Source organism: Balearica regulorum, chromosome 4 (genome assembly GCF_011004875.1).
Source record: "Balearica regulorum gibbericeps isolate bBalReg1 chromosome 4, bBalReg1.pri, whole genome shotgun sequence".
NCBI classification, from domain to species: domain Eukaryota; kingdom Metazoa; phylum Chordata; class Aves; order Gruiformes; family Gruidae; genus Balearica; species Balearica regulorum.
Genome location: NC_046187.1, coordinates 55,864,210 through 55,886,045, shown reverse-complemented (window position 1 = coordinate 55,886,045; position 21,836 = coordinate 55,864,210). Strand labels below are relative to the sequence as shown.

The 21,836-nt window shown below is 39.7% G+C and overlaps 1 protein-coding gene across 7 annotated transcripts in view; it reads left to right on the top strand.

Moving 5' to 3' along the window:
* Window positions 1-21,151, top strand: part of LIMCH1 (LIM and calponin homology domains 1) — a 183,184-nt gene extending 162,033 nt beyond the window's left edge. For 4 of the 7 annotated variants that reach the window (XM_075752246.1, XM_075752242.1, XM_075752240.1 and 1 more), the window contains 12 exons: window positions 124-229; window positions 2,272-2,300; window positions 3,329-3,412; window positions 4,990-5,082; window positions 6,049-6,153; window positions 7,521-7,657; window positions 8,439-8,560; window positions 10,375-10,498; window positions 11,879-11,965; window positions 14,355-14,463; window positions 15,358-15,460; window positions 18,053-19,433. In XM_075752246.1, the coding sequence (XP_075608361.1) occupies window positions 124-229; window positions 2,272-2,300; window positions 3,329-3,412; window positions 4,990-5,082; window positions 6,049-6,153; window positions 7,521-7,657; window positions 8,439-8,560; window positions 10,375-10,498; window positions 11,879-11,965; window positions 14,355-14,463; window positions 15,358-15,460; window positions 18,053-18,078 (1,125 nt within the window). In that variant the 3' untranslated portion in view covers window positions 18,079-19,433. Of the gene's footprint in view, window positions 1-123; window positions 230-2,271; window positions 2,301-3,328; window positions 3,413-4,989; window positions 5,083-6,048; window positions 6,154-7,520; window positions 7,658-8,438; window positions 8,561-10,374; window positions 10,499-11,878; window positions 11,966-14,354; window positions 14,464-15,357; window positions 15,461-18,052 lie in introns of all 7 variants that reach the window. The other 3 variants (XM_075752243.1, XM_075752241.1, XM_075752247.1) reach the window with 2 other exon arrangements.
* Window positions 21,152-21,836: the final 685 nt, after the last annotated feature.

Here is a 21,836-nt window from a genome sequence, read left to right as displayed (position 1 = left end):
GGAGATAGAGGCTTCATCTTTGATAATGTTGATACAGGAAATAAGTAGAAAGGGTTTAAGTTAACCTTTGATTGTACATGCTGATTTCTGAATGCTGTTTTCTGCTCCCAAATGTCCGAACAGGTGGTGAAACCAAAAGCCCTGGAACAAGAGGGAAGTGTAGTATTGCCATTTTTAAAGAAACTACCCGAGACCAGCCAAGTTACTCTGCAGAATTCTGGTCTACAAGGTGAGCAAAAAGCATTTGCAGAACTCAGCTGGACAGTAACTGAGTATGTGCATGTGGTGTTTAGGGAGAAGTGCCTAATCAATGACCTGGAGGGTTTTGGAGCTAAAATGTTATTTTCTAGTTGCATCTGACTGATACTGATAGTGCAGCTTCTGTGATGCTAAGGACTCTTCTAGCTGTCCCCCTTAAACAGAACAGCAGAATTGTGGCACGGCAGAGGGAGGCAGGGAGAGCCCTATCTTGCACTCACCTGGCCTAGCAATAAAAGCTGTATTATGTCATTGAGTGTTATATTTTATTAGTACTGCTGCTTACAAATGAAAATGACTTAGCAATTGGTTTTATCTCACAATAAAAACTTCTGGAGATAAATTCTGCACTCAGCTGCTCACGTGGACCTCCTTTTCACAGATGAACAATACACATATATGGCCACATCCCTGAATTTGACCTGTGCCCATCAAGAGTTCTTGCAAAGCAGAACTTTTTTTTTTGCCTTCATGACAGAATTGTGCTCGAGAGTGGTAATGTTTAGTAGTTTGATTTTGTATTGATTTTAGAGATGCATATATGTAGGTATTGTGAAAGACAGAGAGAGAGAAAAATCATCTGAAGTTCTTCCCCTGATAATTTATTAGGTTGTTAGTTTATGTATAGGTAATATACTGATTATGCTGGTGTTTTCAAGATTGAGACTACTGAAGGTGATCCACTGTGGAAAACAGAATTGTCTGAAAAGGAATGGAAGTCTCACTTGTTTTAAGTGGGGAGGCGCTTTCCAAACAGGCTTTGAGAACAATATAATTTTTTGTTAGGCACAAATCAATCCAAACATCAAGTAACATTTTGTAGGTGTCTCGCCTATTTTCCGAGTGATGCTGAAACACTTGGCTGCTCTCTAGTGTTCACAGCACATACAGTGCTAAAAGGATCACAAAATCCTTTAAACCCCGTATCTGCAATAGGAATGAATGCAAACACCATGCAAAGACTTGAAGGGGTGGCTGTCCTTGACTAGCATTAGTGAGCTAGAGCTCTCCTGTAAGGTTAGGTGCCATGCTACAAAATTAGCATTTAAACACGGGCAGTCTGGGTGATCTGCAGGTCTCTCGTAAACTAGCTGTGATGGGCCAAAGCAGCTGTAGTCAAAATCCCCCTCGTGGCCGAAGCGGCTCGGGTCTGAGGGTCCGTCATCACCTTTTGACCGCGCTGTGTTTCTTGTTTTGTCTCCGTGCCGTTGCCTGCAGAGCCTCCCCGCGGGGCCATGGTCCCGCTTAGGGTTCGCAACAACTGGCGGCGCTCACAGTTTTTCTCGCAGTCAGGTAAATGCGGCGCTAAGACCAGCTCCAGCCCTCCTGCTGCCTCCAGTCTTAGGTGTCTTCGGACGTGGGGCTCGGGTGAAAGCTGATGATCACGGGGACTTGTTCTACCTCTCGCTCTCGTAGAAAGTGTCTATTCCTGCTGCACAGTTGACAAAGAGCTGTTGGGTTGCACGTTGTTGTGATGCTCTGGCTTCAGGCACCCAAATGAAATCACTTGCCTATAAATACCTTTTCCTTAATTTCTTTAAATCAGCGTAATTTTCAAAGATATTTGGATAGAAAATGGCAATGGTTCTCTTCGTAACTGTGGCTCTTGAATAGCGTAGTCCCATCCTGTTAGCTTTGCTGTGCTTTTTCCTTCCTTGCACAGAATCACGAAGGAAAAAGTAGATCAAAGTAGGTAACGCTCAGTGTTCAAACACTGCTAGTGTCTGTGGCCAGAAGTAGATAGCATTAGCTAGTGGTAGAGTAGAACCTGATGTTAGTTAATATTGTGCTCCTTTATACCCAGATAAAAAGTAGTTTTGTTGGTGATGGGTGTAATCTGTTTTTCTGGTTTACTTGCTTGCGATTAGTCCTTGCATTTGGTTGTGGGAGCAAATAGGAAACTAACATGAAGCTCTTTTATACAGATACACTGTAGCTTTAACTGCAGGCTAAGCACATTTTGCTGTGTTAAATTTAATTTTTCCTTTTTCTGTTTTGTTTTTTTTTTAATAGCTGATTCCGATAGTGGTGACAAATCAAATGTGAGTACCTTTTTTACATCGTTGTTTGGTTTCAAGATGTGTATTTAGCAATAGTGAATTTTTCGTGCGAACTGTCTTGTAACATCCCCAAATCAGAATGAGATTTTTTTTTCCCATGGAAATAGGAGAGAAAAAATACAACCCAATTCAAGACATTGTCTGAATCTGGAATTTATGCATTCTCCTCTTATCTGAAGGGAACGGTAGCTATACAGTACTGGATTGCTGGAGCCACTAAAGCTTTGCAATCTTGAAACAATATGTAACTAAACTATCCATTCTCTTTTAAATGCATAGAGATTAAAGGAGACCACAATTCTACTGCCTCTTCAATGAAAAAAAAAAACAAACAACCCACAAATGCTACTCTGAAATGCACAGTATTTCATATTCTATTTGTCACATAAAAATAGATGTAATCTCTTCCTATCAGATTCAAACAACTCTTACTGGAAAGGAATATGACATCAAGTGTCTAAAGTTGCCCTTGATTATAAGGATTTTAAACATGTAAAAGTATCATGTAATGTGATCCTTAGTGAAGCCTGAGACTTTATTTCATTATGGATAAAAATTTAAAACAAGGCTATAGGTTGTTGTGCTGGCAGCCATATGAAATGAGAGAATATTTTTTTACAATCACAAATTGCTTTGCATGTTGTGCAGAAGATTATAGAGAAGGAAAATAGATATTTTCTTTAAATTTGAGCACCTGTGGGTATCTTTGTTCAGTTCTGCTTAGAGCTTTCTTTCAGATCTTTTTCCTTTTTTTTTTCCTCTCCAGTTGAAGTTTCCCAAGCCTTTCTTTGCAAACCAAATGATTATCTTGTCATTTGGATACCTGTGGGCAATCCCAAGTGTCAATGAAGCTAAGAATGTTGTCTGCTAACTGAGAGAAGCATTATCCAGTTCTCAGTTTCCCCTTTTAACATCATCACCAGGGGCAGGCCAGGCGAAGCACAGCTTTCTCTGGTAGCCTTGTGAAGTATAGAGTCAAAGTCTAACAGCTTGGTTTTCCTTCACACAAGCGTTTCAATTTCTGGTCCTGGGATCCAGAAGAAGAGCGAAAGCGCCAGGAAAGGTGGCAGCATGAGCAAGAACGCTTGCTTCAGGTAGGGAAGAAACTGCATGTCTTCCACCATGTGGTTCAGCTGTTGAATTGTCCATTTGGACAAAAGTTGGGCATTTCATGTCATGTTTTCCACATCATCTGTGGATGCTTAAGCAAATTCTGTGGCAGATGAGCGATAAAATGAGCATACACGCGTTCTCTGTGGTTTGGGCACTCATATTTTCCTTCCCTACTCCATGGAAAGACCAAAAGGACGGAGTTAAACCCACTGTTGATCCTCAGCTGTATTTAAAATGTTGAATATAGACTGCAAGACTCTTAATTACTTGGAGCCTCTTTCTCAAGACTGACAATTTGCTGACTGATGCCTGTGCAACTCTTCTTTAAAATGATGGTTTCAATAGGTTTTTGTAGACTTCTACTTTGTTCACAGGTGATTCTTGGAAAACATCAAGCTTAATTTGGACACAAAGGGTTTGGGGTATTTTTGTGATGGGAGGAAACGCCCTCAAAACAACCACTGCTTTTCCTAGTGGTAGAGTAAGCTGTAAAAGTCTGGGTTTGTTTTCTCGCAGTGGCCCTAAGAACTTGAATTTCCCCGTCGGTCAGTAGTGTCTTTTGAAAGTGTAATTAGGTTTGGTCCCAAAAATATCAAATCTTTCCTCCGCGTAACAGAAGAGCAAACAACTGTCAAAGGATGGAGAGTAATAAAATGGAGTATTTTCATCTTTTAAGAATGACTTGTGACTCTACTGCTTTCTTGAGATTATTTCTTTTTAGCTAATATGGTTGTTTCCTCTTTAAATGGTGTAAAATTCTCATTGTAATTTTTCTGGCATATGTGAGTGTTCTCTCAATAGTGAATGCATCTCTTCTGGAGTAGGCAGCTGTGCTTTCTAAATTGAACAGAAGTTGGAACTGGTGTAAAAAGGATATGGAAGTCACTGTTCTGTCAAACCAGTTCTGTCAAACAATCTCTTTAAGATAATTTTTCATGCAAAACTGTGTGAAAACAATTCTCAAGAAATAATTTCATCAAGGAAGAAAATAAGCTACTTAGCTAATTATAAGCTTGCCCTCTTCAAACCTTTACACGCTATCCATTTGTCTTTCAAACTTGCACAGGTATTCATCATTCATTAAATTGTACTGGCATCTCTCTTAAATTAGTCCCAGTATCTTCAAAACCTGCTTGTTTATATGCTCCTTTGCTGAAGTTTTTAATATAAAATCCATGCCTAAGTGTTTTGGGGTGTGTGTGATAGCTTTTTAGAACTCTTTATGCTGTATAATAAACAAGGAATTATTGAAATTGTTGAGCACAGATTTAATTTCTGACCAAAGATTTTAAAACTTCTAACAAATTAACCTTTTTCTAGTATGTTAAAAGTTCCTTGTGGTTTGAAGGTGGTAAATCTAAGTGCTAGAAACAAGTGGGGAGAGGAGAAGGAGAAGCTTCTTTTGACACCCGTGGATGTTTCAAATGGTTATCTTCCTATTTCATCCTTTTTCTGATTAAACCACTCTTAGCAGATTTATTTTCACTGTGGAGATACCTCAGGATTTACTCCTAATACAGAATGTTCTGAATTTACCTGTATTTGTATCCTCTTACAGGAGAAGTATCAGAAGGAGCAGGACAAGCTGAAAGAGGAATGGGAAAAGGCCCAGAGAGAAGTTGAAGAGGAGGAGCGTAGATACTACGAGGAGGTATAAAGCTCAAGGAAGGAGGTTGTTTATTGACTTTTTCTTTGTATTTAAATGCACCCATTTACGTAACTAAAAAAATCCCATACCTGAATTAATTAATTAAAAGCCTTCTCAAGGCTGAATTCTCAGGAGGGTTGTTTCTCTTAAACACTACCATGAGCACTGAGGAAAAATATTTAAATATTTAGACAGGTATCCTCGGAAACTCCGCATAGGCGGAGGTGTCTAATTGCTGTGTAAGTCAGAGTGAGTCAGTATGGTTGTGTCTGGGCACGCTCAGACTTCCCTCCGGAGGCAGAGCCTTGTGCGTTTTGGCGTATACTTGGTGTCTAGACTTGGTGGAACTCCAGATGAAATTGATGTCTGCCTTGGGCTTGATCATGTAGATGTTTTGTAAACTGGCCTTGTTTAAAAAAAAGAAAAAAATCACAGGAAATGTTCAAAGCTTGCAGTTGTAGAATACTGACAGTATAGAAGATAGTGGGTTTTTTCTGTTCTATGTGGGTCATTATTGCAGGAAATTAATTGGAAAACATTCTTGTTTTCAGTTTGACTAGTTGTACATTATGCAAATTGATGTCTTATCATCTGTGCTTGAGGGCCATATTTGTCATCTGAACAAGAAATATTTTTTTTCAACTTTCAGAAGTTTCTCAGGTACCATGGTTTTATATGAAATTTAGTAGATTGGTGTTGTGAGAAACAGTGCTGCCATCCCAAGTAGAATATTCTTTCCAGTTTTGGACATCCCATCTCAAAGATGGTAATGGTAAAAGGAAAGGAAGTGCAAAACCTTGAAGCAAATTAAAAATTGAGATATTACCATTATTCTTGGTACCACAGGTCCTTACCTAGCCATCTAAATGTGAGCATGTAGCCAAACTTTATGATTCTATTTTTTAAGTTCATAGTTGACAGTCTGTATTTTTAACCCCTGCTGTCTCCTGATCCTCTTTTTTTTTTTAGGAACGTAAGATAATTGAGGATACTGTAGTTCCATTCATTGTTTCTTCAAACTCTGCTGAGCTCCTCTCCTCCTCTTCCTCTGCGACTGAAGGAAACAAGACAGTGGTGAGTTTCTCATGGGTTAGTAAATCCATGAAGACTAAGCTATCTTCAGTGCGAAGTTTCATTCTTCACTAAAGCCAGCAAAGTCTAGGAACAGTAAGAGTAAGAGTATTCCCTGGATCCTTTCCATAGCTGGTGATACCTCAGAGTGCTGTAGCTTGTATATTTTTACAACTGAAGAGCCATACTCCCAAGCAAACTGGTACCATCCTGTTTTGGGCAAGAGCAGAAGGTGATACTTCTCTCTTTGCAGCTGCTTCTCTTCTTTAGCTGGTGCTATAAAAAACCAGTCACCTGTTTCTATTTGTTTTAACTACCTTCTCAAAGCCAACAAAATCTGAAGTGATTTCCCTGAATCCATACTGTAAGCATATCTGAGATGAGACTGAATCCTGCATCCCCACTTTTCCTCCTTTTCTCTCCCACCATCCCTCCTAGAAAGCAGAAAAATGAACGAAGGAATGTTCACTCTCTACTTTCTTTTGTCTTATGTGGCACAAAATGTTTAACTCGATGCATCTAGCATCTAATTAAATAAGTGTTTGCCAGCAATCAGAGAATGACACCCCAGGTGAGATCAGTAGAATAAATGTGGGATTCCCAGACTTAATTTTCTCCTGCCTAAGGCACCCATATCAAAGATGACATCTGCCTTTTTCCATTCAACTCCAGGATTAGGAGTACTGTATCGTCTGATTCTCCTCTTGCCGTTCCTGCCCATTTTTATCACCCATCCCTGTGCAGGGGTGTTAGCCATGGCCCTTTTCCCACACGGCTGTGTAGCAGTAACTTGCTGGATGGAGTTGCTTATGCCACGTTCAGGGCAGTGCCTGCACCCAGAAGTGAAGGAACTTGTGCCATGGCTTACTGAAGCTCCATCAGTCAGGTATGACCCACTCCAGTACCATTTTGGAAGTAGTACTGGTGTTGCCATTTGAGAATGCCCAGAGCATGTGAGTAATGCTCTGCATCCTGGCAGAGTCAAGAAGCTGAGATCCCTCACAAAGTCCTCCCAAGTCCAACGGGAAACCGTCTAGACTCTCAAAGTCATTCAAAGATTTCTGCTGAAAATATGTAGTGGCAAGTTTCATTTTGTTATCCTGAGCACCATCTCATAATTCGTCGGTCCTGGACTTTTTTGTTTCATGCTCAATTTAATACAATTAGTTAGTTATTTTAGCTGAAGTTCTTTTTAAATTCAAACTTAGCCTTACCAAGGTCAAATGATTCCACTGTATAATGTGAGATGCTTTTTATGATAATAAGGTGTGTCAACACGATATATCGGGGGACAGCTTGTGCTTTTTTCATGTGTGTGCTGATGCCGAATTCAAGGGAAGCTGTTTGTTCCCTCCCCTGCTGTCTTCTAGAACACAACTGATTCAAACAGCTCTCCAGAGGAAGACAAACAAAAAGAAGTTACAAGGCAGAAAAAGCTGCTCTGGGAGCAGGACAGCATACCATCTCCGAAAAGCAAGGAAAATGAACTCTGTCAAGAAAAGAGGAGGTATGGATCAAGCCTAAGCATTTCTTAGCCCTGTGGAGTTTTGTGTCACATCTGCCCGTGATTAATGCTGGAGCATCAGCATCTGGTGGCCTGGTGATAGGTATAATATATCCCAATCAATATTCACTTGCCACAGGCTTACACATATATGACACTGCGCAGCGCTAGTTTTGCATATCAGAAGGCTTGCCTTTTCAGAATGTGGCTTTGCTGAAAGGCTGTCACATCAACGAGATCAGAGCTTAGACAGCTCGGACATCATCTGTGTGGCACTGCACCGTGTCTTGTGTACAAGTTCACAAGCCATTTTGAGGAATAAAGGAGCAGTAGCTATTTTCACTCAGATTCTGTGTGAGATTGCCTGGCTGTCTTGGAAGTGCTGTACCCAAACTCGCCAGATGGTGTTCAAAGTCCTGGTCTTTGCCCAACTGCTTGTAACAGCTTTCACAAACACCAGAAGCATCTGGTGATGCTGAACACTGGATAGAGAACACTGAGAAAAGGTGTTTCTCTGGCAAAGAAGCCATTTTCCACAAATCCAGAATGATCTTTAGTGCATGTAAGAGTGGCAGTGTGTGAGGGAAGTAGGAAGACTTGGCATGTTTGGAGACATGTTAACTCATGACAGTTTATCCTCATTGTTTTGTCATTGCTGACACAATAACAAAAATCTTGTTGCAAAAAAGAGACTGATATTCAAAAGTCTGATTTTGCCGTTATGTTCTAGGTGGCATTTTTCCCAGCATTATTTATACAATATGTGGCTTATTTTTATTGGCAGTGGAAAGAAAGTGCTCTCAGGACACCCAGAGACGAGTATCTTGAAAGGAGGTGAACAGGACCACCAGGTGCCGGTGCTGGAGCGCAGCTCGCCTGCCAGGCTGAATCTGCCATTGACTCAGGGTGAGAGTCCAGACTCTTCATACGCATGTATTCTTTTCCAAATAGAAATCTCACAGGTATATACAGTGTCTCAAAATCTAAGTCAAAGAATTTTGGAAATTAACAGTCCACATATATCTTCAAAATTTGAACGTCTCAGATTCAAAAGTTATTTTCTGTTAGCAAAGATAAATGTGTTAAGGTGAAATTTAAAATCTTCATTTCGTCAGAGAAGAATGTTTCAGCTGCAGGTAGGAATCTCATTTATAGGCCTGCATGTTTGCAGTAGTAATTAAACTCAGTTATCTTCCATCTTTTACATAATCTTACATACATATAGGATTTATCTTGATATAGAGAACATATTTTCAACACTTCTTTCATGTTTTGATAGCTAATTAGATTCTTTATGTCCATTTCAGTTCAGTAAAAATCACTACCTCTAATGTGTAAGAATTTCAAGCCAATTCTAAAGTGACACCTGTATCAATTTTGTTATTAGAAATGTCTGATAACATTTAAAATTAACAGATTTTTTTAAGCGCTCATAAATATTGATGGTTTTTTTGAATGAAGGAATTTCCTCAAAGCATCGCTGTCAACAGGGTCGCCCTAAAGAAAAGGCAAATTCACTAATTTAGCATCATTATCTGATGCAAGTGAATGGTGGAGAATAAATAAGTAGGACTAAAGATTTTGAAATTGAGTTTTAGATTTTTCAGTCTAGCATCAAAATTGATAATTTTAAAAAATGAAACATCTATGTATAGAAAAGGTTTTAGTGTTATTACTTGCTCCAAATGCAAATTCAATTTGTTAAACTTAGCATGTTTGCTTTCCCTGGCCACAATTTTATTGTATTCTTAGTGCTTTGACACAGATTTCTCAAATAAAGAAAACAGAAGATATTGCCCAGCAATCCATCCCCATGGATTTATGATAGTGATTAAACAAAGTTCAAAGATTTGACAATTTTTAACAACTTCTGCTAATCAGGCTTTTTTCTAGGTTCTCTTCAACAACTGATCCCCTACAAATACTCTGACAGCTTCTTTCTTGCCCCTTAACACATCACATCTTTGCTCTCTCCTTAAATCCAGTAATAGTCAGGACTAGGAATTTTTTTTTTTAGTCTTGATATCAAAACCAGGTAACAGGCCTTTCCTAGGCCCCAATGAAGTTTTTCTTCTCTTCTACACCAGCTGGTTGGTGCACAACAGGGTAAGGTCCTCCCCAACCTAGGAGCCACAAAATTAATCTGGAAGTATCCAGGTAGTGTGCTCTGTCTCGAAGATGGGACGGCTGGCTGCCTGGGCATCACAGATCATTGCATATTGCTGGGAGGCTGATACTGTCACTGAGCCTTGTGCAACCATCTGCGACACATAAGGAGATTACAAGGGAAGAAATCTGTGTATCAGTAGGCTTGTGGAGAGCAGTGACTACACCACCCTCCTCTTAACTCTTGATATTGAGACCACAGGAAGTTTCTGTTTCTCTGGTCCTTCCTTTCTTGGGATGGAAATCCTTTATTTTCCCAAGTGCTATTTGTGGACAACTGTTTGACCTCTCCCTTTCCCTCTTCAGAAACTGAGATTAAGCAGCGGGGTAGGTCATGTGTATAGGAAGGTAATGCAAGGGCACATTGTCCCACGGAGGTCTTCTGGTGTAGTAGAGCCTGTCTCTGACTTTATGTGGAGTTTCTGAGAACTTATTTTTAAGTAACAGTACATCTCATGTCTCCTTTACAGTGTGCCCACAAGCTATGCTGGTCTATAAGTATTGACAAAAGCATTTTATCACAAGTACTGAGATTTCCCCACTTCCCATTGTAGACGTCTCCTGGAATCAGCAGTTGCTGACAAAGCAGTCACCGCATCGCGCAGAGGACATTCAGCAGAGACCATTCCTGGGCCAGAATGCAGGACAACAACCGAGCTCCGCTGGAGAAACGAGGAGGTGAGAACGTAAAATAAAGATTATTGCAGAGACTGAGAAGTCCTGCTCGCTCTGTTCTCCCTTATATTCCTATTCAGCATTCTTTATTGGTTAAGTTTCACAGGTGGTCCTGCAGTGTGCAGACACCTTTGATTCCTGGCTTTTCCACCAGAATTGCTAATGTTTATCCACTTCATTTCCCATTATGGGTACCCTGGTAACTAGTTTCACAAGGGAGGACACCTCCTCCTTGCCACTCTCTGTCTTCTTTCTCCTTAGGTCTTTAAACATTCATCTGTGTAGGTGTTCATGTGCTTCATTTATTTTAAGTCCCTAAGACAAATATTTATAGCTAGTAAGTGGCTAAATATCAAGGTGGGAATGTCAGGAGGAGTCTGCCTCTTTGAAGTTGGTATCTGAGAGCTTCATTCCCCAGCTTCCAAACACACATTGATTGCTACTTTCTAGTTCTTTAAGGATTATAGCTTTTAAAAGAAGATACATAGAGATTAGTATTTTCTTTCTGTTATAATTTTGGTGAGGTTTTTTCTTCTCTGATGCTTTGCCTTGTGTTTTTGAGTGAGCATTACTGAAAAGTAACTCCAGTTCTTTCAGTAAACAAGGGATATGTTTACCTAATATTTGCAAAAAGTGTACCTCTGTAATGAGAAGGGAACATCTGTTTTCATTAGCATATATATGAACACAGTCTCCTGCAAGATATGTGTTACCTCTCTGAAGCTTGTATCCAGTCAAAACTAATGTAGACTGAGGTTTGATTACCTATTCCTCATAACAAACTGCTCATGTGTGTTTGAGAAAATTGTTACTTAATCTGTAAACAGCTTTAAGCAGTGAGAGGTTGAATCGATCCTATATTTCTGATAACAAAAAACATCCATGTTTTTTCTCACCAAATTCTTGCAGGGGAGAATGGACACAAATAAGAATAAACCACTTTCCAGTGTTAGTAGATGCCTTTTTACTCAGTAAAGGTCACAGACCCGCCATCAACAACCCCACATCTGCTCTACCAGTGTGCTTCTGCGCACATCCCCTGGGGAACAGAGAGTTCAGGGTGGTGTACCTTGGCTTAACCCTCCTTCGTCACAGTGTGATCTGCCTTGGGTTGATAGGTGGGTAGGAGTCTGCACATGGATGATTACCTTGTGAGTTATCTGATTGAGCAATAGGAAGCAGACCACGAGTCAGAACCAAAAAATGTGCTATTTTTCATTGTATCAAAATGGCAGTGGACAGCAAATTTATCCCTTGTTTTCCTTAGGTAAAATCTTTAGAGCTGAGAATCCTGAAATCCATCAGCTGGAATTTCTCAATACAAAACCTCTGGTTTTAATTGTTCTTCAGCTGTAGTAATGCATTTTCTCTTCTGTATTTTAGGGCAGGCTATCATGAGAATTTCCGATCTGGGCCACCATCTCCCTGCTCTCCTGCAGCTCCGAGTCAGTCACCCAACAGGTACAAAAGGTCAATAAGGAATTTTGCAGACCAAATACATCTTGTAGTCGCTGGTGAACTACCGCAGCATAGATCACATTAGTATTATGTGGATGCACTATTAATTCTTCTAAATGTTGCAATTCATAACCATCCATGGAATAAACACTTAGCTCCCTCTCCCATATTTCTTGCCTACTTCAGCAGTATTGTTATGTTTTCAAATAACACAGTTCAGAAGGTAGCTGTAGGACTCTGCTTGATCATTGAAATTTCAACAAAATTGAAATGGGATAATATAAGCCCCAGTCAAAGTAAGCAGCAAAGCGTGAGTTCAGAGCACTTAAGCCAAAGGATGTTGTCTTCACTGTGAATAGTCACGTGCTCAGGAGCAAGGTATGCTCTAAATTTTGTCACCGACTGACACTTCAACAACACTTACTGATTTAAAAAGAAATCCTTTTCCTAAATTTCCAAACTTGAAACACATTTTGCTTTTTTGCTGCTTTTTTTAAAGTTTTCTACATTTGTGCTCATCTCCTGGAGATTTGATTCTCTCAGGCAATGAGCTGTGCAGCTTTCAGTGAGATATGTGTACAAACTCTAAATAAATGTTAACTGTGGCCTGACAGAGTCACTGACAATTTGGAGTGTATTAAAATCAATTGGCTTATTAAATAAAGTAATACAACACAGAAAAGACAGCAAGTTTTTGTTCTATTTGAGTAACATTTTTCTTCATATTTGACAGCAAAGCCCTCCTTCTGATGCCATTTGCATTGATGTGCAACTATTAGGAATTTTTATGTGAACAATTTCTTCTCTTTATTCTAATTGTAATTGCAGTTTTGATGGGATTGCAGATAGTTTCTTGCTACATGTAGCTAGTCATGATAGCTACTTCATATTATTTAGCAGGTATATCCTGATCTGAGACCCTTTTCCAAGATCTTTTCCTGAAATAAATCTTAGTTTTGGAAACAATGGATGGGATGTAATTCATTGTTCCACTAAAAGGTTAGAAAACTTCTCTTAAAAAATTTCCCAAAGCACTTTAACTTGTCCTTGTAATAACTGTGATAGTGGAGAAGAAGTGAAAACAAAGGTAGACTCAAGAATAATGCAGAAGGATGTGAGCAGAAGGCATAAAGTTGTAGGGGAGGAGAAGAAACAGGGAAGTTATTCTAAGAGGGATAATGGGAATGAAGCAACAAGACAGTGATGTGCTTGTGCTGTCAGTGTACGTGGTGGGATAAAGAATGATGAGCTCAGCAGGAGTGACAGAGATTAGATGGAAGCAAGGACAGTCTTCTGGTTGTAACAGAAGTCTTTCTGCTTTTTTTTTTTTTAATGGCTTTTTTATCATGATGCAGTCCAGATCTGTCTCTGTTGGTGGCTTATTATGTTGTTGCACCAAAACCATAAACCAAGATGTTGTAAACTTGCTTATCTGTGTACAATTTCATCAAACCATCTTCTCAAAACTCAAGAAGTATCCCAAAGTTTCTCTCCTGGTTTCAGCCCTGGCTGAAAAAAGCATGGCTGACACATAATGTCAAGGTGTTCCCTTTTGGTCTCAGGTTCATCTCACTAGACAAACATCAGTTCTGGCAGGCTGGCAGACAGGTGAGAAGGGAAGAGCGTGAAACACATAGAAGTGTGCGCCTGCACTGCCATTAAAACCATTATGAAAAAGGGAAACAGTTATTCCTGGGGCTCACCCAGCTGTCATCAAACAGCTGATTTACTAGAAAAGTCTAGACAAGACTGAAGCTTAAGGAGAGAGTTGCAGTATTCTTGTGTTGCAGATGGAGATCTGATTTCAGCTCTAACTAGGTGTAATGCTAACAGGCATGTAACTGCAGCAGCATAGACTAAAATCAGTTAGCAACTGCCTGATGCTTGTCTGTGCTGCTGCAGTTATGCTGCCACTATTGACTTTGCCAGCTTCTTTGGGTGTAAGAGCAGCATCCCTGCCTTCTGACTTGCAGTAAGCAAACCCATTTGCAAACAAATTGAAAAATTTACAGGCTGAGAGTCTGGCTTGGGTAATTTGTGTGAATATCTGCTTCGATTGCTGTGGCATTGGCTGGGTCTCAGTAATCCACAGGCATGGTTCCCTGCCATCTGAGTCTCTGTTAAGAAGCTTGCATCTCCCTTGATCTAGCACAGCAGACTGGCAGGGAAATGGGTCTGGGCTGCTGTGCATTCAAGCATTTGAAGTGCTCCGCTTGCTTGTCTGCAAGGCAGACATGCAGGCTGATCAGCAACAAGGTTGAAGGGTCAACGTGTATTTATGTGACACCCTCCAATGCTCCTTCCTCCCATCCTGTCCCACTCCATAAACCTGTGTAAACATTTGGGTACATTTTAGCATCAGTTGCTGTTCTGTTTTCTTAAAGTCATGTTTGTCTCCTAGGTCTGTCAGCGGAAAGAAGCTTTGTTCTACCTGTGGGCTTCCTCTTGGAAAAGGAGCTGCCATGATTATTGAAACACTTGGTCTTTATTTCCATATTCAGTGCTTCAGGGTACGTCTCTTGCTTTATTAAGAAAAATCTCAAGTCATGCACAGTGTGAGGAGAGAATATATTGAGATATATAGGTGTGACATTGAAAAGAAGAGGACCAAGGGATTCACATATTTGTTATGTATGTTTGTGTGTTTGTTTCTTTGTAGAGAAGTGGAAGTTGCACAGCTAATGTGTTATTTTGTTGTCAGACATGCTAATTGGACTAAAACCTGTGATTTAGCAAACAAACTTAGCTTCCTGTATTACAGAAGGAAGCATCATATAATTTCCCACTTGTACTCATTGGTTTTAAATATAAGATTAGTTACATTGAGGGTTTTTTTTTCAAAACCCAGTCAGTCCCAAAACCATCTTTGATCTGACCCATGGTTCGAAAGCTTTGACTATGGAATGGACGATGTTGTCAGCCTTTCACCAGAGCTCTCAACAGAAACAGTTCACAACTGTTCTTGAGTGTCTGAAGGTACTGTTTTCCAGAGAACTCAGAAAGTGTCCATTTCCATTATCTCTGGCCCAATTAGTTTTAGACATTCATGGAGCCTTTTCTGGTTTTAGACGTTTACCTAAACTAAACCTCTGGCCTCTCTAAACCTCCAGTCCAGCACAAATAGTCTGTCTCCAGAATGCAACGTCAAAATCAGATGTCCCTTAAAATCACTAGACTTCACTTTTGTACAAGTGGAGACTGCTGAAATCCAGTCCTAAATACCATTGGCTTTAAAATAAACCTTTCACTGAGCAGTGCTCCAGGAGTATGGGCTGGGTTCTGGGGGTTATTTTATTCTTGCTGTTCCAAGAACTATTGAAACAAAAGTGAAAATTTGGGGAGAACTGTGACAGATAGATAGTAGGGTATGGTCTCTCTTACTTTCTCTGTTCTTCATTTGACAGTGTGGCATTTGCAAGGGACAGCTGGGAGACGCAGCAAGTGGGACAGATGTTAGGATTAGAAATGGTCTTCTGAACTGCAACGATTGTTATATCCGATCCAGAAGTAAGTACCAGATCCCATCCAAAGGACAGTGAACTCTAACAATACTGTTACCGTGATTTTAACTGTTGAGTTTTTCTCCTCCTGGAAGAAAAGTGTTCTCCCTTATGTCCAAATGGCTTTGCCACCCAGGCATAGCTTCGCGATGGGAAGAGGAGCCTTCCCATGTTGTTCTAATCATCCTCTCGTATCAAAAAAGATTTCCAAGTGCATTAAACCTTGCCAAGAGGATCTCTGCTCAGCAATATTAGACTTAAAGGCTGTTTCTGTGCATAAATACAAACTCCTACACTGTGTACACACGTTGCACGTCCTGAAGGCTTAGATCTGTCACATCACATGAGACAAGGTAGATACTTCTACTAGCTCTAGGACTCTGGACCTTGTTTGGAATAGTTCCCATTTTTTATATCTCCAGACCTCCATTGGTAGACAAAACAGTCAAGGAAAATATTAGGAACATTCTGTAACTCATAGTGAATGCTTGTGGTGTATCCCCAGACATGTGCTAAAGTGTTGCTTCCTGCAAGTTTTGGAGAATGAGCCAGACAGTCGCATGTCAGAAAAAAACTTGATGCATTTTTCTGCCTTAGAGCAGGTCACTTGAATCTCCTTCCTTGTCCTGGGTTTCTGTGACTGATACCAAATTGCTGGAGCATTTCAGCTTCACCCTGATGTCACCGGTGATATGAGATGGGCAGTGCTCACGCTGGCTTTTTACTTTGTGGAAAATAGTAAGACACAGAAAAAAGACAGAGGAGTAATTGTTGTCTTCCTGATACATGTCACTGTTCAGTATATTCACTGCCTACAGTCCTAACTGATAAGGGGAGATATAAAGCTCTTTTCACTTACTATTTCCCTTTGTCTTTTTCAAAAGCAGTGGCTGTAGAAATCCAGGAGTAGGAAAGGTACCTGCCTACCTTTCCTAGCAGAATGAATTATTTTTTTCTCTAGTGTTTCAAGAGAGAGGTATTTCCCCATCAGCAGAGCTAGAGGGTGCTATTGTATAACCATTTGTTTGGTGATTATTTTTTTTTTTTAAATTCTGCTGAGGAATGTTAGCAACTTCATACTATTATTTATTTAACCCGACACATTTAGAAATAGCTTTTCCTCTTTAAGCTTGGTACTATAAACCTTCCTCATGTGGATGAGGTCCTGACCCTTAAAATATACGTTTGCGCATCCATCTACACAAAAAAGAGAGGAAGGTGATAAAAGTCATATTTTCTTTTTCTTCTTAATCTTTTTTGCTTAAATAAAATTTGAGGCCCCTTAAGGATAAATGAAGGCTCAAATAAATTATTTATCAGCTTATATGCTGTAGAAATCACCCCCCTCCATCATCATTTCTACAGCAGCAGTGCTAGAAAATGCAGTGCAGAGCTGTGCACAGTGTTTTGTGCAGTAAGGTTTTGCATTAGTACGTACCTAGCACAACGGTAACCAGGTCTATGACAGAGGGAACGGGTTTTGAGGAAATGTATGATTCCTGAACAATAATCATGGCAAGGGTTTGTCTTTTTTCTGACAAATTGCTTCCTCCTGTTGTGTCCACTCTTCATGCAAAATCTCTAAAATATGAGTTAGTTGAATTTAAGTTACACTGGCTCTTGTTGACAGTTTCAAAGGGACTGATTTTGATAAAACTGCAAATATGGCTAGTTGCTCATTTTTAACTAGAATTTGATGGGCTCCACATCTGAACTGAAGAACAAACTGGTGCAATGTTAGTGTTTTGCCTTTCAGTTCTGGGAAGTGTGATGCTCAATATAAAATCTTGTTGCCTGACTGCACAGCTCATGCCTTCCTGCCCCTGCGGCTACATCTGAAAACCTGTACAGCAGCGCGCACAACTGACAGTCTCTGACCAACCCAGAATTAATCATTATTGTTTTGGGATGTTTATGGACATCTCAATTAAATATTTTGGCTACCAGAACTGTGGATTATTCTGTTTCAAAATGAATTATCAAAAACCTCAGGAGTGAAAAGCATTAAAAATTATGTAGTGGTCCGGGGTCCAAAATATTTCTATTTTTCAAATAAAAGTGAATGGGGTTTTACTGGTAGGTTATTTCTCTACAAGAAAACCTCACAAGGAAGGGAACTTGGTATTCAGTGTCAGACACAGGGAAAAGTTGCAGGTTTGTGAGTGCTGAAGTCAAAGGCAGGAAGTAAATTCATGAGATTCCCTGTATGGCCAAGTAACACAAGCACTCTGTATTACCCCGTAACTCAACCCAGGCACAGCTAAAGATCACTCATCGGTCCTTTGCTTTACTATTCTTCCACTGCAGAACCTAAAAGTAAATACACCTACAAGTACTTCAGGACTAAAATGGAATAAAAGTGTGTGCAGAATGCATTTGTCCATATGGCATGGAAAATATATTTCCACTGGAGTTACGCTGAGTCCGTCTTTGCAGTTAGTGCTACAGCTTTGCAGGAAGCAAGAGAAGCAGGGCACAAATGATATATATTTCCAGATGTGGGGTTTTTTTGGATTGTAGAGATCACATGAGGAAAAGCGTGTGTATGTTTGTTAAAATTTGTCAACTAATGACTTGGTTTGATTTTTGTTTTACCCAGCTGCTGGACAGCCAACTACATTGTGACATGACTTTCAGTCCTAATAACTTTCAAGAAGGAACTCTCTTCTCACATGTATCGGCTGCCTCCAGACAATCACTTGTAAGAGCTTGAATCCATGGACATCATGGCTCTCATCTCGTTTTGAAAAACTCATAAAAACGCTGCACCTGCTCCTTTAAAATGCAATATGTTGGTTTTTCCCTTTCTTAAGAAATTTGCAAGATATGTATGAAGGCAAAGCCTAAGTACTATTAAAAAACCTCCCACCTTTCAGGTATGCTTATGATTTCCCATCTGTTACCTTGTTCTTTTGAAAGTAATAAGAAAATAAACATGCAATAAAGCTGTTTTGTTTTAACATTTCTAGGAATTAAAAAGTTTAAGTTTACAGAACCTTTATAGAATATGCCAACTTGAGCTGAGAAGTAATTTTAAGATAGTATCTAATCAGTGCATTTGAAAAACTAAACATCACAGCACGACTTCTCTGTTATAACTGAAGCTATAACTTTTTTTATACAGAGACTAGTTTGATAATACATCCTGTAATTCTGAAGCATTTTGTGTTTATATTACCTTCAGTGGAGGGTAGGAGTTATACAAATAAATTATTGCGCCTTTAGCGATAGGATTTTTTGTTTGTGTACCTCAAGTAATGTTCATGACTATAGCTTAATATTCTCTCAAATAAAAATTTCTTCATTAAACCTAAAGACTGTATACCGTTAACGATGGCAAGATTCCCGATAGGAGCAATCCTTCTTACTAAGTTCAGCAGCCTGTGTCGTTACAAACTTGATGAAAGGTGATGTGGGGGAGAGGTGGCCCAGTGGGTGGACATAGCTGAACTGTGAGTCTCTGAGCTGCGGTTTGATGCTATGGTGAAGCTTTTCTCTTTGGCGTGTAACTTGCCCATGGATGGTCTGAGTTGGTTTGAGATCTGCTTGTTCACTTGCAAACATTACGGTTGGTTGAAATCTCATGCGGAGAAATACATGTGTTGTGGGTGCCCTCCAGAGCAGGGAGTTAAACAGCCTTGAGCCTGTCTTCCTCCATACACCACCCCAATAAAGTCAGCAAAACCCGGGAGTGCGGAAGGCGGGCAGGGAGGAGGCTGGCAGCAGTAGGCAAAAAAACTTGAACTTGCCTGCGTTCGGGCCGGTTTTCCATTGTGCTTTTTGATTAAGCACGTGCTTCTTACTAAAGTGATCCAGCAGCTCGTTAAAACAGCAGTCAGAGCTGTGTCACTTTATCTACAATACACGGACAAGGTTAGGGGATGTGCTGCAACTGTAAAATATCCTAGCACTTTTTGGGAAACAGTTATTGGAAATATCCCACCTTAGCAGTTCATGATGCAACTTAAAATGGTGGGGGGGGGGAAAGATCTACTTGTTCTGCCTTAAAACCATGGTAAAACTAAATTAATAGAGATTTATTTTATGTATGTGCATATCCGTTGTCTTTTGATGTGTTGGTAAATGGAAATGAAGTGGTTATTAGGGAAGCAATAATTTTGAGTTGTTCTATAGCTAGCAACTATTTATTTAAACACTAGACAGTTGCTTGCATGTGAGTTGCTTACCCATGCAAAACTGCATGTCATTGAAAACCCATGTAGGATATTGTCAGTGGAGGACCGGGTGACTATCTACCGGAAAGTTACATGTTACTTCCTTCAAATTGTGCCTTAGAAAATGCAAAGCTGTTGCACACAGTCCACGATGACTTATGGATGCAATAAATCCAAAAAGATGAAGTCCTTCATGGACTTCACCTGGGGAATATTTTTAAAAAAACATTAAAAATCAGAAAAAATGTTTTGGAAATAAAACAGTGATGTCTAATACTTTGATTAACCGTCTGCATGACTTACCATTAAAGGATTTTGATAACCAGGATGTTTACACTTTGCATGTGGTCATCATAACATTTTCCCACAAATAATGTGTAACATGGAAATTCAAGAAGCAGATTTTATAACTGACTTTGTACATCTGTGTAATTCTATGTGCTGTGCTAAGGCTATGTGAATATATGAAGTCTGGGCCTAATTTTTAAACGAGACCATGCATGCTTGTGCGTCTATTTGGTATGAGTCACTAACACCGCTTCACCCACGTGGTAGAGTTTAGATGTGCAAATTGGTCCCCGGTGTGTAAAAGGGTTGGTAGTCACAGAGGTTAGATCTGCCTCTCATTCACATAGGGGTAAGTGCCCAAAGGGCTTAGGAGCATGGCTGGGACTAAAACGCATGGGCGAGGGGAGGGGGGGCATGCATCGCACTGCAGACACACCACTGGATCTCTGAAGCTGCTTAGAAATTGATCCCAGTGTCTATGAATTAGTTTCATATATGCATGTTTTAGCAAAGTTGATTGTATGTAAAGCGAAATGAAGCGGCGTTCTCAGATGACAAGTCTTCCCCCTCATGAACATCTGTTCACCAGCACAATATCATTTTCAACAGTTATCTAAATTGTACTTGCCAACAGTTTATGTTTGATTTTACATTTCCTTTGGAGTCTTACATGAGAAATTCATTCAGGCTAAATTTTTTTTTTCCAGTTTAAACACATAAATATGATACATTTCTTATCAGGAACTTTGAGCACAGAAAAAAATAACACTTTACTACAATTGAACTACAATGTAAATGTATTTGATGCAAAAAATGATTTATTATTGCTAAGCAAGTACAATGTATGTAATGGGTTTTAGATGTTTCAGAATTTATTTAGCCTCTTACTACTTCAAAGGACCTGAACAGGTGTCATAACCCATCTGTATTTCACAAACCCATTTTCCATGGTGTACTTTTTCCTTACTCTTGCTATGTAGTGTTATTGATGCAGTACATCTGTAGTTTTCAGTGAATGTCCTAAAGGTTGGTGAACCAGAAGGGGACCATCCTTATCTGCATGTCCATTCAAGGACAAGGATAGCTGTCCTAGCTGGGGCTAATGTTGAATACCAGTTACGCTAATCTTTATTTTATTTATTCTAAAATGCCTCTGGAAATTAGGAAAACTTGTCTAAAATGCAACAGCTTTTATAGTAAATGTATGTTTATAAATAAAATGTTGATTACCTTTGGTGGTGTTGATTTTACTTATTATAACTAACTTCTATTGCATGCGATGTGTCTGTGAAACTGGATTGCAGAGTGCGTACATCCCTTCGGTAAAATCTTCTGCTTGATTGGGGTACATTCAACTGCGCTATATTCCACAAAACTTAGTACAATGAAAAAGATGTACTTGAGGTGGGACAATACCCTGTGGATTGCTGCTGTAAGCTGTATCTCCAAGAGCATGTGTGGGTGTCGTGGTAAAAGACGAGCAGAGATGGCTTTCTGTGAGTCGAACCCAAAGTCCTCTAAAGATCTTGCATTGACGTCGGTGGACTGTGGTTCAGACTTTGACTCAATAAAGCACTTACATATTGCAAAGCTAAATATGTGCTTGGTTAATTCCATTTCTACATAGCAATGATCCTTGAGTTTGTGCTTAGTTACGCATGTGCTGCAGTATCACTGATTTTTGAATCTCAACGACTATGTGACTTCACCAGTGACCAGCAGAAAGTTTACACAAAATTTTAAACTAATAACTGCCCCTTTTTTTTCTTTTTAATTGGGTCTTCAATGGATGACGGGTTTGGTTTTGTGCCAGAAGCACATCTCGACTGTTAGATGAGTCATGGGGAAGTACTGACCATTTAATGTTTTGAAAGCAGATTTTTATCCTGGTGCCTTAATGGAAAGGGTAGTGGTCTTACA